We start from the raw sequence: 16,666 nt of genomic DNA, 5'->3' as shown, positions 1-16,666 counted from the left end.
CATTTTGTCTATTTGCATAATTTTATTTATACAATACTGTTATAGTTTATACCACTATAAAGTAAACCAAGAAATCCACCAACAAATATATTTTACCATTAGACAGAATGATAATTTACAAGTTAAAAATGCCCACCTGATGCCGACACAGACAAAGATCTGGAACTTGCCGTCCTTGCCCACTGTCTCAGCAGCACTGTTGATCTTACTGAGTATGTTACAGAAGAGCCAATAGCCAGCTTTGGCGCCTTCTGTCATCGGTCGTCTCACCTCGCCACTCAAGACGCACTCAAAGTGACCTTTCACCTTCTCTGTAGATACAGAGACCAGAAAACCTTCTCTGTAGATACAGAGACCAGAAAAGAATTAAGGCTGAAATTTACTTCTTTGTTAATAAAAATTTCAAATCTAAAACATTTTCAATTTATTTATTATACTAAAAAAGGAAAAACATTTCATCATAATTATTTCACTGAAATATGACATAACTATCAAATGACCATTATAATCAATCATGTTCTACTTTAATACCAGGTAATCAAATGACTAGCTCAAATTTACAATTTACCTGTACATGGTCTTCAAATAATCATATGATTTACCTAGATAATCCCAGATGAAGAACTTGTTGCGGAAGAGTCGTGAGGACCTGAAACCACTTTGGAATACCAGCTCCATACAGTGTACCAGTCCACGGTCTCCACATAGTAGGAATGTCAGACTGCCTCTCTGCAACACAGTATTGTTATAAGGGACGCCATATAACATTAAACATGAACAAATTTTATATTGATATTGCAATATAACCAGACCAAACACTAGCATTGTCGCCATAGTGGACAACTAATACCCCCCGCTACACAAATTTAGTAACAACCCCATTAATAGGGGACATTGCAGAACCCTATATGGTTTACTCAACTTCCCTTTGTGTCAGGATTCTGCGTACCAAATTTTATCAAAATCTGTCACGTAGTTAAGGAGGAGTTTGCTGCACAAAGTTGTGTCTACAGATAGAAAGAGGGACGGATGGATAACCCAATACAAGTATACCCTCACTTAACTTTGTTACAGGGGGTATACTGATTGAACAGTGTGTAATGTATAAAGAAGCATACCTCTTTCTCAGGCTTGTAGTAGTGTTTTACTAAATTATTTACAGCATGGCCAAGCATCTCTTGGATCATTGGAATTTTCAAATCTAAAATAAAAGATAAAATAATGTAAGCATTTTATGAGATTTATATTGGTTTGATTTAAGAAATTGTTTACAATAAAGGATACTAGTTTGTCGTTTTGGAAACAGTAACCTGTAAAGATTCTATTCATCTTTTCCATTGCATAACACAGATCATACGGTAAACCTTTGGTTAGTTCGAACAAAATTAGATAAATATTGATGGACCAGTTCGAATTATCTGAAATTAATCTTCAGGAAAAAATCGTGAGTTCGAACTATCCGAGTTGAAATCGGTAAAAATCAGTTTTGAGTACCGATGTACCTAGCATAAGCAATGTAAGGCAGAAAATCTATAGGAAAAGTATTTAGTTTCCTGAAGATAATGTTTTCAATCATTTTCTCGTAAACATTAGCATTTAATTTGTGAATTTATAATTAATTGCGTAGCAGAAGCTGCATGCATATATGTGCACGTGGACAAGGCCCCACACAGCACCGTTCACGATCGCGGCCTAGAATTTACATCGACGTCCGTTAACTGAGATAGAAACTTTATTTAAACCACAGAAAATCTAGTTAGACCTTGTTATATTAATTTATTTACTTTTTTAGTTAAAGAAAGTCCGGTTGCATTTACGAAACTGCTGCTGAAAATATTTGTTTACATTCAGTTCGTAATAGTAGGTCACAATCGCACTGTGACTGTCAGATTTCCAAAACCCGATTGCATATTGTCTGCTTCTAAAATTACGTAACTAGTTTTAACCTGATGAAAAGCTACGTATCTATTGTTTAATTACCCAACACGTGGGTTGTTTTGGCTGGAGTTGAATATGTTATCACAACTACTTGCTGTGACCCAGCGGCTGGCTTATGATGCTCGCTGTGACACCTCGTAACTGGCCTGTCCAAGCCAGCGTGAGGCACATGTTTACAGGTAATTTAACACCTTGATCGGCTGACTAAAGATAGATTGAATACATATTTCAATGTCGACTTAAACTGATATCTGTGTTTAGATTGGACATAACAAACATTGGCGATTTCTTCCACGTGTTTCCATCAGGTACAGCGAATTTTAATATACATTGTCGGGGCCTAAGATTAAACATTTGGCCTTGCTGCTTTGTGTACGATATATCAGCATAAATAATTTTTATTTATGACTTAAAATGTTCATTACTTATCTGTCTAATGGTCATTATAATAATCATTTATACAATCTATATTTCAAACATCAAAACTGTTGCAATATGCAAAATGCGCCGATTTGCCGACAAAAAACTTTTACGTTCATAATTTGACGTGTTCGAACTATCCGAAATAGGATTTATTATAAAAAGTCAGTGTTCGAACTATCACTAGCTAAAAAGTTATCGTTTTTCTGGAAAAAATTGCGTGTTCGAACTATCCAGCGGTTCGAATTAACCGGAGGTTTACCGTATATATATATATTGTATGTCTGTTAAGGTATTGATGTCTCCACTCCATATACATAAGCAGTATAGGATATATGTATACTTACTCTGATCAGAGGACTTTTTAGGAGAGTTTGGTGACATACTTCTGGGTGACGATGAAGCTAGCACAGCTAGGTCCAGACCTGGAGATCATACAACATAATTAACACATCATTAATATGCTTTACTACATATCATCAAGCCAAGACCAGTATATTGTACTCAAATATCTTTTTCTGATGGCAAGAGAGTTTTAACATATCATTTAAGAAATAAATAAACAAACAACAAGTTTTTTTAATCTTGGAGATCAGAGAAAAGCCACATATCATTAAGCATCACATGTTATTACAATGTAGTTTGAGAGAGGGGGAAATTTATGCTTATTACACAAAGTTAACTTATTCGCAAAAAAATCCCAAACAAACAACAGCTATTTATAGATAATACCTTGAACCTTTTTTAACAAAAGACACTTATACATATGATTAGAAAACATAAGACTGACATCCTGGCCCGCGTCCAGTTGTTTACAGGGTCGCTGCACAGCAGATATGTATAAAAGCATGGGTCAAATTGATCAGACCAGAACTGTATGATGTAATGATATGTATTCAGATTTAACATTCATACAGAACACCCTCCATAAGAATCTAAGGTCAAACAGGTATCAAGGGAGGCAACTATAGGATTTTTATAATTTACGTGAATGCCACAAGATCGTGAAAATAACCCCCACATGTATAGTTTATAGAAGGATATCCTGAAATTAACCACCCGAGAAAATTTCCAAGTTTACAGTATATAGCATTGGAAAAGGCACATATTGCCAATGGACATCAGATAAAAATATTGCATAGACAAATATTCCATAAATTACATATAGTGAAATGCATGTACATATAAGGAGGTCAATAAAACTGTCATTTCTTCTTCATTATAGTCAATGTTTTATGTACGTTGAGTTTACTGTATCCTCTATATGAAATTAGGCATAAATAACAAGTCAGTCTGCTAGCCTTGAATCATTTAAATGAAGTCTGGCACAGGTAATAGTTACCGTCCATATCAGATGTTTTAGGGAGAACTTCTGCCACCAGGAGGCGCTCTGTACTCCCATCATCGACACCCTTCCCAAGCCATCGACCACAGTTAAACCTGGAACACATAATTCAAACATCAAATGCTGCACTTGAAAAAAACATTTTAAATTCCATGATGTTATACAAAAATCCACTACTTCCTGTATATAAAATGACAACTTACTTATAGACGTGTCCTGTGAGGTCGTTGCGTACCAGTACATAGTCGACTAACCACCGCGGTGTCAAACCACTATTATCATGGCCAATCCGTAATGTAGTCAACACACCAAGGTTTTTATGCTGAAACAAAAACAAAATTCATATACATAAATGTATATCTTAATAAATTTATCTCTACAATTACTAGAATTAACCTAAATTACATCCTATAGCATATATCTCTAGGTGAACCTAGAAGTGACCTTTTGGTATCTGTAACCTATCTCTAGGTTGAAGCAGAGGCAATATTTAGTACATTTATATACTTATGATATACTTCTAGATTGCACATGAAGGACATCTCTATGACATACCTTCCTGTTGATATTGCAGACACTTGCTTTACCTATATGACTGACTTTTTTAGGCAACAAGAAGAGACTTTTGGTATCTCTGTGTTGAACTCGAGGAGACATTTTGGTATCTCTGTGACCTACCTCCAGGTTGAATTCGAGGAGACCTTTCAGTATCTCTGTTACTTACCTTCAGGTTGAACTCGAGGAGACCTTTTGGTATCTCTGTGACCTAACTCCAGGTTGAATTCGAGGAGACCTTTCGGTATCTCTGTTACCTACCTCCACGTTGAACTCGAGGAGACCTTTCGGTATCTCTGTGACCTACCTCCAGGTTGAGCTCGAGGAGATCTTTTGGTATCTCTGTTACCTACCTCCAGGTTGAACTCGAGGAGACCTTTCGGTATCTCTGTGACCTACCTCCAGGTTGAGCTCGAGGAGACCTTTTGGTATCTCTGTGACCTACCTCCAGGTTGAACTCGAGGAGACCTTTCGGTATCTCTGTGACCTACCTCCAGGTTGAACTCGAGGAGACCTTTCGGTATCTCTGTGACCTACCTCCAGGTTGAACTTGAGGAGACCTTTTGGTATCTCTGTGACCTAACTCCAGGTTGAATTCGAGGAGACCTTTCGGTATCTCTGTTACCTACATCCAGGTTGAACTCGAGGAGACCTTTCAGTATCTCTGTGACCTACCTCCAGGTTGAGCTCGAGGAGATCTTTTGGTATCTCTGTTACCTACCTCCAGGTTGAACTCGAGGAGACCTTTCGGTATCTCTGTGACCTACCTCCAGGTTGAGCTCGAGGAGATCTTTTGGTATCTCTGTTACCTACCTCCAGGTTGAACTCGAGGAGACCTTTCGGTATCTCTGTGACCTACCTCCAGGTTGAACTTGAGGAGACCTTTTGGTATCTCTGTGACCTACCTCCAGGTTGAACTCGAGGAGACCTTTCGGTATCTCTGTGACCTACCTCCAGGTTGAACTTGAGGAGACCTTTTGGTATCTCTGTGACCTACCTCCAGGTTGAACTTGATGAGACCTTTCGGTATCTCTGTTACCTACCTCCAGGTTGAACTCGAGGAGACCTTTCGGTATCTCTGTGACCTACCTCCAGGTTGAGCTTGAGGAGACCTTTTGGTATCTCTGTGACCTACCTCAAGGTTGAACTCGAGGAGACCTTTCGGTATCTCTGTGACCTACCTTCAGGTTATACTTGATGAGACCTTTTGGTATCTCTGTTACCTACCTCCAGGTTATACTTGATGAGACCTTTTGGTATCTCTGTTACCTACCTCCAGGTTATACTTGATGAGACCTTTCGGTATCTCTGTGACCTACCTCCAGGTTGATACTTGATGAGACCTTTCGGTATCTCTGTGACCTACCTCCAGGTTGACTTGATGAGACCTTTCGGTATCTCTGTGACCTACCTCCAGGTTATACTTGATGAGACCTTTTGGTATCTCTGTGACCTACCTCCAGGTTATACTTGATGAGACTTTCGGTATCTCTGTGACCTACCTCCAGGTTGATACTTGATGAGACCTTTCGGTATCTCTGTGACCTACCTCCAGGTTATGACTTGAGGAGACCTTTGGTATCTCTGTGACCTACCTCCAGGTTATACTTGATGAGACCTTTCGGTATTTCTGTGACCTACCTCCAGGTTATACTTGATGAGACCTTTCGGTATTCTGTGACCTACCTCCAGGTTATACTTGATGAGACCTTTCGTATCTCTGTGACCTACCTCCAGGTTATACTTGATGAGACCTTTCGGTATCTCTGTGACCTAACCTCCAGGTTGAACTCTGAGGAGACCTTTCGGTATCTCTGTGACCTACCTCCAGGTTATAACTTGATGAGACCTTTCGGTATCTCTGTGACCTACCTCCAGGTTATACTTGATGAGACCTTTCGGTATCTCTGTGACCTACCTCCAGGTTATACTTGATGAGACCTTTCGGTATCTCTGTGACCTACCTCCAGGTTATACTTGATGAGACCTTTCGGTATCTCTGTGACCTACCTCCAGGTTGAACTCGAGAGACCTTTCGGTATCTCTGTGACCTACCTCCAGGTTATACTTGATGAGACCTTTCGGTATCTCTGTGACCTACCTCCAGGTTATACTTGATGAGACCTTTCGGTATCTCTGTGACCTACCTCCAGGTTAACTTGATGAGACCTTTCGGTATCTCTGTGACCTACCTCCAGGTTATACTTGATGAGACCTTTCGGTATCTCTGTGACCTACCTCCAGGTTATACTTGATGAGACCTTTCGGTATCTCTGTGACCTACCTCCAGGTTATACTTGATGAGACCTTTCGGTATCTCTGTACCTACCTCCAGGTTATACTTGATGAGACCTTTCGGTATCTCTGTGACCTACCTCCAGGTTATACTTGATGAGACCTTTCGGTATCTCTGTGACCTACCTCCAGGTTATACTTGATGAGACCTTTCGGTATCTCTGTGACCTACCTCCAGGTTATACTTGATGAGACCTTACGGTATCTCTGTTACCTACCTCAAGGTTGAATTCGAGGAGACCTTTCGGTATCTCTGTGACCCCTGTTTCTCCCGCCTGGCCAGCCAGGTTGATCCAGGGATTGGCACTCGTTGTAGAACATCCAAACTTAGGACAAGGGTAGATTAGGATTTTATAGGGCACCACTGGAACAGAAGTGTACATCGTGGATATCAAGGTATAACAAGACAGAAGGTATAAAGGGAAATGACTGATTTTATCTATTCATACTGAAGGCGCCAAACAAACAATTCACATTTGTACCATAACAACAGCATTATAAATGAGGGTATTTAGTGATACAGGAGGGCCAAATCAAATTTGGTAACTTACTTGTTTTGGTGAAACTGTTGGTAAAGCAGGAATAGTCAACAGCATTCAGTGATAGGAGATGGTACAGGAACTGTTCTCTCTCATCCTCACATCGTAGGAATGCGTACCGCTTATATAGGCTCCTGTGATTAACAAATATAAATATAGCTAATTATCAAATCAAAAGGTAAGGTACCATTCATATGTAAAACATAGAAAGCTTAAAACCAAAGGGCAAATATAGATACATAGTTACTCAAGGTGTATTCTCAGGATTAAGTATTTATTTGCATAGTTCATAGATCTGGAGTTGCTTTACAGGTTTTGACCACTAACCTGAGTAGTTCTGAGTTATAAGTAATTCTAACCACTATTCCAAGTACACTGTACATGGAGATCAGAGTTGAGTAGTCAAGTAGTTTAAAGTAGCCCAGTAAGTTTATATCTCACATGTACATGAGTAGTTTAGAGATGTCAAGTAAGATTTAACCACTAACTTGAGTAGTTCAGAGTTCCCCAGTAAGATCTTGAGATGGGCTGACAAGACCTTCTTCTCCAGTGCCAGTCTGACCCAGGCTCTGGCGTAACCTACATCTGTCCGGATCTCAGTCATCTGCTGTACTTTCCTGGTGGGAGACAAATTATACTCAGCTCTATAAATAACGAAATATAGTATTCATTCATATAATGTTAAGGATTCTTTTACATAAGTATGATGCATTGCCATTCTTTATACTGTTGTATAAATGGTGTGATAGATTTGTGAGATATTAATGAGAGACATAGACTTATCATTTTACCTTAAATCAAACGTAATCGACGAGGGGAGTGGGTTGAGAGTAGGTAACTCTATCCGTCCAGTACTGCCTTTACGGCGATGGGTTTTACGCTCTAGTGACCGCGTCCCATCCGTGATGGACATCCCAGACATATCTGTAAGGTACAAATACAAATGTCACTGTACGAAATTATCTAGCTGAATTCATATACAATATATAATGGTTGTTGTTTAACTATTGCTGCAAAGACTACCCATGACCAATTCTACCCACAAAATAATTCAAAAGCTTCAAACCATAAAAACAGGTATCCACAAACATTTCATGTATTTTAATTGTGATCCCATTGATATAGGCCATACATAAGGCATTTTAAATATGAATGATGAATAATTTTTAAAACAAAATTTCACAAGCTCAGGTAAGATAATTCATATATTAACCTGTCAGAAACAAAGTTATCTGATATTCCTAGCATATAAAAGTACAATGTAATTCATATCTCTTTCATTAATACCATTTTTGTTTTATTTCATGCAAATTTGAACCACAACAGAAGGAATGACTGAGGTTTAAACAAAGCTGGTTAGAGAAGCTATCTGTGTAAACATGCATACAAAGTAATTCTGTATTTGGAGTTAGCAACCTTGTCCTTTAACATGCATACATTAATATTAGCTAATTAAAACTAGCTCCTTATTAATATTAGCAGTTAAACAAAATAACCTGGGACACAGAAACTGCTATTAATTGACAAAAATGTTTTAACTCTTCAATGTTGAGTGTAAATCCTAACAAGAAATCATTTTATCTATGTAGCATTGTAATAAAACACAGTCATCAGAAACATTGATATATGAATATAGCATCAGGAATCACTACTACACGCATTTTCAGAGTCTTTTTAGGTCTATAAAGAAATCTAAACAGCTGAGTAATAATAAGCTGATGTAGGAAAAAACGCTTAAAAGATTTCAAACATTCAGGCAACACAGCTGCACCAGAACATGGCAGGTGGAATAGTTACAGAAATCAAAAGCTAAATATGATGCTAAAATGAAACATGAACAAAAATATTTTGGATAAGAATGTTCAAAGGGTAATAAAGTGTTCCAATGATTGTAGGTAAAATGTGGACACAACATGTACAAGTCATGACACATATCAACAGTGTGAAATTGGAACTAAAGTGAAATTTCAGCACCTTCATTGTGTCTTGTGATACAACCGTTCACATGAAAATGACATTTTAAGCAGCCTTAGAAGAGGATGAATTATGAAGCATGTCCTGCTACCAGATTTTACAGGTAAGATGTCAGATTATAAACAAGCTGGGTTACCCCGGGGTGCCTCCTGAAACTGTAATGCTGAAATCTGCAGGACACTTCTCAGCAGAATATTAGCATGCAAAGAATTCTATGGGCTAATAAAATAGAATGCAAAAAGAACACAATGAAAGCAATTCACAGAATATTATCATAAAACAGCAGAATGTAATGGAACAAAGAACGAGTTTGAAGACAAAAAGAAGATTGCTTTCTACTTAAAACAAACTACCTGTAACGAAAATTTCTGAGGCATGTACAAACAGGGAGAAATTGGTGACAACTGAACTAAAACCACACGAAACGACACAAGACAAGACAATTATACCGGAATGACGTACACGTGTTCTGATACCGCCTACGCAGGACACACCATGCCATAGCTAGTAGGGCCAGAAAGGAAATCAGGTGACAGCATTAGTTCAGGAGGCCCCAAACAGGGAAATAAATCTCTATAATATTCCTTCTATAAATAATAGGTCCTATATACTTAAATGTTTGCTATATATAGTTCAGTAATGACATTAAGTAAGCCCAAGAATATTTGACTCAGTTAGAATTGTGAATATGAATATGGGTTAAGATCATGTAAACTTATTTCCAGGTGCAATTTTTTTTAAGGTTTTGTCTTTTGACATGGAAGACTACATTTGTCAATAAATGATTTACTGCAAAACAGTTTCTGACACAGTAAGATAACAACATGGATAGAAGTTTGGATCTCGGATGGAAAATCTTATCTATAATGGAATTGATGAAAACCCTAAATAAGTCAATGAAAATAAGTTTACATATTCTTTCAAGGCAAAAGAGACTTGATGATGTAACAATGTCTATTAACATAAAATGTCCCTGGAAGTCCTCAACTTTAACACACAATGGTATTTTACAGTGATGACAGTGGAAGTCCTCAACTTTAACACACAATGGTATTTTACAGCGATGACAGTATCAAATTCCTTTATTTATTTTTTTCTCAAAAAAAAGAGAAAGCAATGAAAACACAACAATTAATTACACAGCTTGAAATATGATATTTAAACAAATGACAACTGGCAAATTTTATTAAAAAAGATGGAGATGACTGGCATGGTGACAGAGAGGCTAGCTCTACTGTGTGTACAGTCTACAGCAGATGTGAACAATAAAGCTCAACTGACCACTGGGCAGTCAGGTTTGGCCATCAACACCGTCTATATCCATATCAATATTTTGTTTCTACATCCTATAGCTGATTCAGGTACAGTTATATTAACAATAATTACATTTACACATATGTGCACTTTTCTTTTGTACTGAGATTAGAATTTACAATGTCGACTAGACCATCAGTTGTGGAGATTTTTCCATGACCCTAGATAAATTGCAGAGTTTTCATTTGGTTGACATTTCAACTGAAAAACCAAATGAATGAATCTGAATAAATACTTTAGGTTTGTATTTCTTAGTACTGGTAGGCACTTGTTGTATACAATAATCAGACCTGTACCAGAGTTGTAGATGAGGTAGCGCCACACTGATATGGTTTTTGGGTGCTGATAGAGCTCATTACTTACTACAGATCGATAGATACACATCGACTACCGACGATAACTCGGCCTTGTTCATAGCCAGTTCTGGCTTATCGTCTGGAGCAAACAGTATGTGATATTATCTAACCCGGAACTTTAATTTCTGGACAATTTAACCTTTTTGTCTCAAAATTGGCAGGATGTTTAGAACATTTTTTTAATCTTCTCATGTCTAAATCAGCAGGTTCACAGACAGTGAAACACCAAATTGTCAAAAACTGCTTAGTGTAACCAGCACAACATAATACTTATAATTATCAATTAACAGGATTGTTTTAGTTGTATGAGATTTAGATAATTGGGTTCAATTGTTTCCCTAAATCTTGTCAAAGAATTTAAAAAAAAAAAGACTCTCTACATGTAAAATTATAGTGCAGAAAAATTCATTTTGATATGAAAAACAGCTATAGAATAACATGAAAATTCAGAAATTGTATGTATAAGTGCAAGTGACTTTATTTTGATAGTAATGTATAATAAACATTTGACCATACCATAAACAGGTATTCAGTAGTACAGAAAAGGCATCATTGAAATTTTTTTCTGCCACTTAACCAGAGATATCTTCTCTAATGATATTGAAAAAATATTATAAAATATCATAATGTATTTTACTCTTACTAGTAAGTACTTGTTCAAAAGTTGATTTGCTTTATCACTTCATTCAATTTTGTGAATATTCATCCAATCATTATCACTTTTATTTGTTACAACGCAAATGTGGATATCTTCCATAGAATATGCAAATATGCTTGTTAAAATAAAAACAAAGAAATGTTGTAGAAATAATCAAATATTTCATCACCCAAAATTGTTGTTAACCAAATTACTTTTTAAACATATGGGTTATGAAAGTTGATACAATGTATATGTATATAATGAAAATGATAGTAAATATTCTGGTGACAAAGTAATTTCATCATATTTTCACAAAACCATGCACTTCTGCCACAAAACTTTCTAAATCTACAAATTAGTATTAAAACTAAACCAAAGTAATATAAAAGAAAACATAAACTACACAGAAGAATGCTCTAACAAATACCCCATTGCCAATATAAAATTACAAGATAAATGTAGAAAATGCTATGTTTTAATACCGATAATAAAAATATCCTCATAGAAATACTGTACAAAGCATTTTGGGGATTCACTATGATAGTCCAATCACTGATTATGTCCAGTCTCAATAAATATATCCACTTTAAATAATTAATAGGTATATTAATGACAAAAAATAATCAAAGTAAATAAATTAATTGAAGAATGAAATCTGAAAATTCTTCATTACACAAATAACAATGTTTTATGTTCAAACATAATAATGTTTGTCAGACATAATGAATGTCCTTGTCGCTATATGAAATCAGGGTAAGAGACAACAGGACATGATGTGATGTCACAGGGAGGAGGACAAGGGTAATTCTAAATGTCACTTCATTTCATGAGAGAAAATAATTATTATAATCGAAGTCAAAAACAAAATCAAACTTAAAACATCAAAACTGCTACAACTGAATGATTAATCCCGATCACCAAAATTAATGACATAGAAAAACACAAACTGATCCACTGAAGGCTTGAAATAATAACAGTGACCACACCCATAGCTTACCTATACACCGACTCTGTTCCCACTCCAACCAGCTGTCGCTACGGGTGGGATGGCTTATCTCCCCTGATTTAATAGGATTACCTTTATCATAACTACTGAAAATAACCCTATATGTGGCAGTATAGGGTTTCAAGTAATCAATCATTCCTATGTATGAACATTAAGTGATGTCTTTAATATAGCAACTGTAGAAGCTGAAAGACAGCGTGATAACTGATTTAGTAGAAACAATCACAGAGATGTAACGCCCACCTTAGTAGTACATTTACAGCATAAGAGTCCATCAAACTTTGTTGTTGTTGAATGTTTGAATTATAGGTCGAACTGACTTAATCATGGTAGCTGAGACCAAAGTACTAATGATTTTTATGAGAGAAAGAACAGATGGTTACATCTGGTTTATTACCAAAAATAGATGAACATTTTAAATCTTCAATGGATCAACAAATTAAGGGAAGGCAATCACCAAAGTCAACAACATTACATAATATATCTCACTGCAAATCAGGAACAGGCAAAAAGTATCACTCCATAACAATTACTTACTAATTGATTAATTACAATCACAGTTAGTTTTTTTTAGTTTATCTACATGATAGATTTTAAGCCATTTACTACAGTTTATATGACAGCTTCAAATCAATACAGCAATTATTTAAACAGTCTAAACACTCTGTAAAATCAATGTGAAGAGGTTTAGTAAGTGATAAATAAATTCATGACTACTTAAAATAGTTAAAGAGGGGGCCCTAGTGTTAGAATCTAGTAAACACAACTGAACTAATATGAAACGACGACCTACCTACAATATGTAAATTCTCATCTATGTACAGATATATTAAAAGTGATATAATTGAGGTGTACCTGGTGACAGAAGGTTTGTGTCGAGGAACTTGTTGCCTTGGTTACATTCCTCTAACTCCTGGAAACTCTTCAAATGGGACCAAAGTGCAGACTTGCCCTGTAAACAGGAAATTAAATCCCAGTCAGCTTCTATTAACTCATTCTCCCCTGGAGACATATTTGAACAGTTCATTCTAGACATTCAGTGACCAATGAGTTAATACCATCAAATCAGCCATGTTTAGATATTTCCCTCGACTTTAATATGTGGTGACCTGCTTCAATATGCCTTCAATAGTAAAATATGTCTCCACTTAATTGCATTTTGGAATTTTCCTAAATATTTCCTAAGGGTTACTAAATCTATTCCTGAATAATCTTGCCACTTTGCCAAAGTGTTTATAAATATGAAGTAGATAATTTTGCAGAAGCTGTTTCATACCGAAATATGGTTACTTCAGTACATCCTTTTTAAACTGTATGCCGTGACCCCAACCTTTTTAAACTGCATGCCATGATCCCTACCTTTTTAAACTGTATGCCTTGATCCCTTACTTTTTCAAACTGTATGCCGTGACCCCGACCTTTTTAAACTGTATGCCGTGATCCCTTACTTTTTCAAACTGTATGCCCTGACCCCTTACCTTTTTAAACTGTATGTTGTTACCCCTTACTTTTTTTAACTGTATGTCATGACCCCCACCTTTTTAAACTGTATGCCATGACCCCTACCTTTTTAAACAGTATGTCTTGACCCCTTACCTTTTTAAACTGTATGCCGTGACCCCTTACTTTTTTAAACTGTATGCCGTAACTCCCTACCTTTTTAAACTGTATGCCGTGACCCTTACCTTTTTAAACTGTATACCGTGACCCCAGATCCTCTCCAGCAGGTCACACAGACTGGCGATTAGCGTGTTCTCCTCCACCCCGGTGATATTTCCGTGACCCAGCTCTACCGCCTCGTGACCCATCTTATCCACCAGCATACGCTTGGTCTGCACAAATCAGAGAAATTTTATTTTATAATACAAAATATACTTTATTATTTGAATCAACATTTATTGGTATTTTCAGTATTATCACTGTGTTGTAATTATTATCTAATATATGGAAAGTTTGTTTACACTTACCTTAGACTTGCACTCCTGTAGGAGAGTCTCCACAAACTTCCAGTTGGTCTGGGCCATGCTGGCAGCTGACATGTCCGACAGTTTAGGTTGACGTAGACCTTTACTTCTCGCCTCCTGCATGTATTTCTGATAAAAACAGTACAGTTTAATTATTTTATTTACTATTTTTAGAGTCAATTTGTTAATCTGCATAACCCATTTACCAGTAAACCATTCATACTTTGTAGCACCGTTATATCTAATCAAATAAACGAAAATGTTAAATTTCATTAAATGAACAAGCTATTATTTAACATAACTTTTAATTATTCACGAATTCTGAATTGATTTGATATTGACAATGATTCAAAGGTTTCTAAAATAAATTCTAGATAAGACAATACCACTCCCGGTGATCTACTATTGGAAAGCCTTAAAGTGATAACAACTGTGGTGACATATCTTTATTTCATTTACTGTTTTATTACATTTCATCATTTGTAAATAACTTTCCATTGTTGTTTCCAGGTATACATTTAATATGCGTTAATACAATTGTTCTCATATTTTTTTACCTAAAATTATCAGTTAGAAACATTTTTATTTCAAACATCTAAAAAAATAATGTCTTAAAAATGAAATTTTAGAACCAACATTAATTTTTAAACGAGCACTTAATCATTTTGTACACCAAAACATATATCAAAACATTTTATCACATATTCAAAATAAACCAACACAATACTTTCTGAGTACAAACTATTAACATGACATGTTTCTTGAGAATCAGGCAATGATATTGATATTAGTACTGTTACAAGAAAATCAGAGTTACCAGGCAATGATAACCATGCTTTTTTATGTCTGTATCAGGCAATTTTGCAATACATTTCCAATGTGCCGTAATAAGAATTTTATAATCATCAGATCATGCTGAAACATTCATTTGATTATTTATCTAAAGAAAATAAAAGTATTTCAATAAAAGATGACGGCAGACAAAGTTATGAGTTTGTATCTGTACATTAAAGTAACAGAGATTATTACCGGTAACTCAACAGGCAATGAATGAATTTTTTTTTTATTTAAATCAGAAAAACTTCTAATGGTAAGCAAAAATACAACTAGGTCTGTTTTGTCCAATTCTTCATAGGAAGCTGAGAATTGTGCAAGTACAAAAAAACTGATATTATTTTAAGGAAACCCCTTCTATACTGTTGAGAATTGTAAACTCAAACTTTTAAATTTATATAAGATAATTTTAATTTTATGAGAGTCCATATTCATCAATTTGGAAATTCTGTTGAAGAAAGGTTTTTCAAATAAGAATTCAATCATTCAGACTTGTTTTTCCTATATTGTCCTGCCCCTCAGGTCCTTAGAGGGTTGGAGACCATATATATACATATTTCATAATTTCATTACATTTAGGCCATTGAATGTTTCTAAAGTCTAAACAAATAGAACTTGATGTATCAGATTTAGAGAAGAAACAGCAAATGTAGTGAATAATAATGTGATCTAGAATTTGTCAATGTTTGAGGATGTGACCTAGAGATTGCTTTGCAGACTGTACAATGGAAACAAATTAAAGCACAAAACTCAAGATGTACTCACGAGCCACATTTTGGCATGCCTCTGTGCCAGAGCCTTCATTTAAAATAATAGAAACACAAGCCCCCATAGAAAATCATAATAAACAAAATTTATCCTAATATTAAACATATACCACTATAACTCTTCAAATTTCTTTAACATTAATGGGTTTTTTTCTCCACAATTGGTTCAAAACTGCAAAAACAAAGGCTCTATAAGTCCAATACACTCACCTGATATCGACCATCAAATAAATAAACAACAGGCATGCTACAGACAAGATATTAGGTAATTGAAAATTTGAACATATTTCATCCCTCCAACAAATGAATATCAAGGTCTTTCATTTCAACAAACCTGGTCGTATCACAGGCGTATGCTTCTGGTTTGATAAAAAATATAATAACCTACCCCTACTATATGAACAAGGTGAGACACTCCGATACTTCAACTGTGGAACGGAATTGGAACTCTTCAAGCGAGCAGTTGCAAGAAGCAATTTGATTGGTCAATTAATTTCATTAACCAATCAGATTGCAACTTGTAAAACTGCTTGCTTGAAAGATCAACTTCCGTTCCATAGTTGATGCATCGTCCGCTACTTGGATACTTTGTGTGCTGTTTCATATTAAAAAACCATAACTTCGAGACAAAAACCTGGCATACATTGCAAAAAGAGGATTCTTAATTAAGGTACGTTGATTAAACGAGCGGACACTCAATATTTTCGTCAAATTTGGTC

The 16,666-nt window shown here is 35.8% G+C and overlaps 1 protein-coding gene across 7 annotated transcripts in view; it reads right to left on the bottom strand.

The window, feature by feature from the left end:
- The window catches only part of LOC138329433 (DENN domain-containing protein 5B-like), a 34,477-nt gene that overhangs the window by 3,470 nt on the left and 14,341 nt on the right, over positions 1 to 16,666 (bottom strand). For 2 of the 7 annotated variants that reach the window (XM_069276434.1, XM_069276445.1), the window contains 16 exons: positions 15,946 to 15,978; positions 14,350 to 14,475; positions 14,068 to 14,214; positions 13,238 to 13,334; positions 12,374 to 12,436; positions 10,744 to 10,815; positions 7,884 to 8,016; positions 7,581 to 7,709; positions 7,105 to 7,226; positions 6,772 to 6,917; positions 3,907 to 4,025; positions 3,701 to 3,798; positions 2,706 to 2,783; positions 1,119 to 1,201; positions 603 to 729; positions 137 to 311 (listed from right to left, as the gene is read on the bottom strand). In XM_069276434.1, the coding sequence (XP_069132535.1) occupies positions 137 to 311; positions 603 to 729; positions 1,119 to 1,201; positions 2,706 to 2,783; positions 3,701 to 3,798; positions 3,907 to 4,025; positions 6,772 to 6,917; positions 7,105 to 7,226; positions 7,581 to 7,709; positions 7,884 to 8,016; positions 10,744 to 10,815; positions 12,374 to 12,436; positions 13,238 to 13,334; positions 14,068 to 14,214; positions 14,350 to 14,475; positions 15,946 to 15,978 (1,748 nt within the window). The remainder of the gene's footprint in view (positions 1 to 136; positions 312 to 602; positions 730 to 1,118; positions 1,202 to 2,705; positions 2,784 to 3,700; positions 3,799 to 3,906; positions 4,026 to 6,771; positions 6,918 to 7,104; positions 7,227 to 7,580; positions 7,710 to 7,883; positions 8,017 to 10,743; positions 10,816 to 12,373; positions 12,437 to 13,237; positions 13,335 to 14,067; positions 14,215 to 14,349; positions 14,476 to 15,945; positions 15,979 to 16,666) is intronic. The other 5 variants (XM_069276451.1, XM_069276458.1, XM_069276474.1 and 2 more) reach the window with 4 other exon arrangements.

The sequence above is a fragment of the Argopecten irradians genome, chromosome 1, assembly GCF_041381155.1.
Source record: "Argopecten irradians isolate NY chromosome 1, Ai_NY, whole genome shotgun sequence".
Classification (NCBI taxonomy): Eukaryota; Metazoa; Mollusca; class Bivalvia; order Pectinida; family Pectinidae; genus Argopecten; species Argopecten irradians.
The sequence above is the reverse complement of the archived record's forward strand: the minus strand, read 5'-3'. Positions and strand labels throughout refer to the sequence as shown.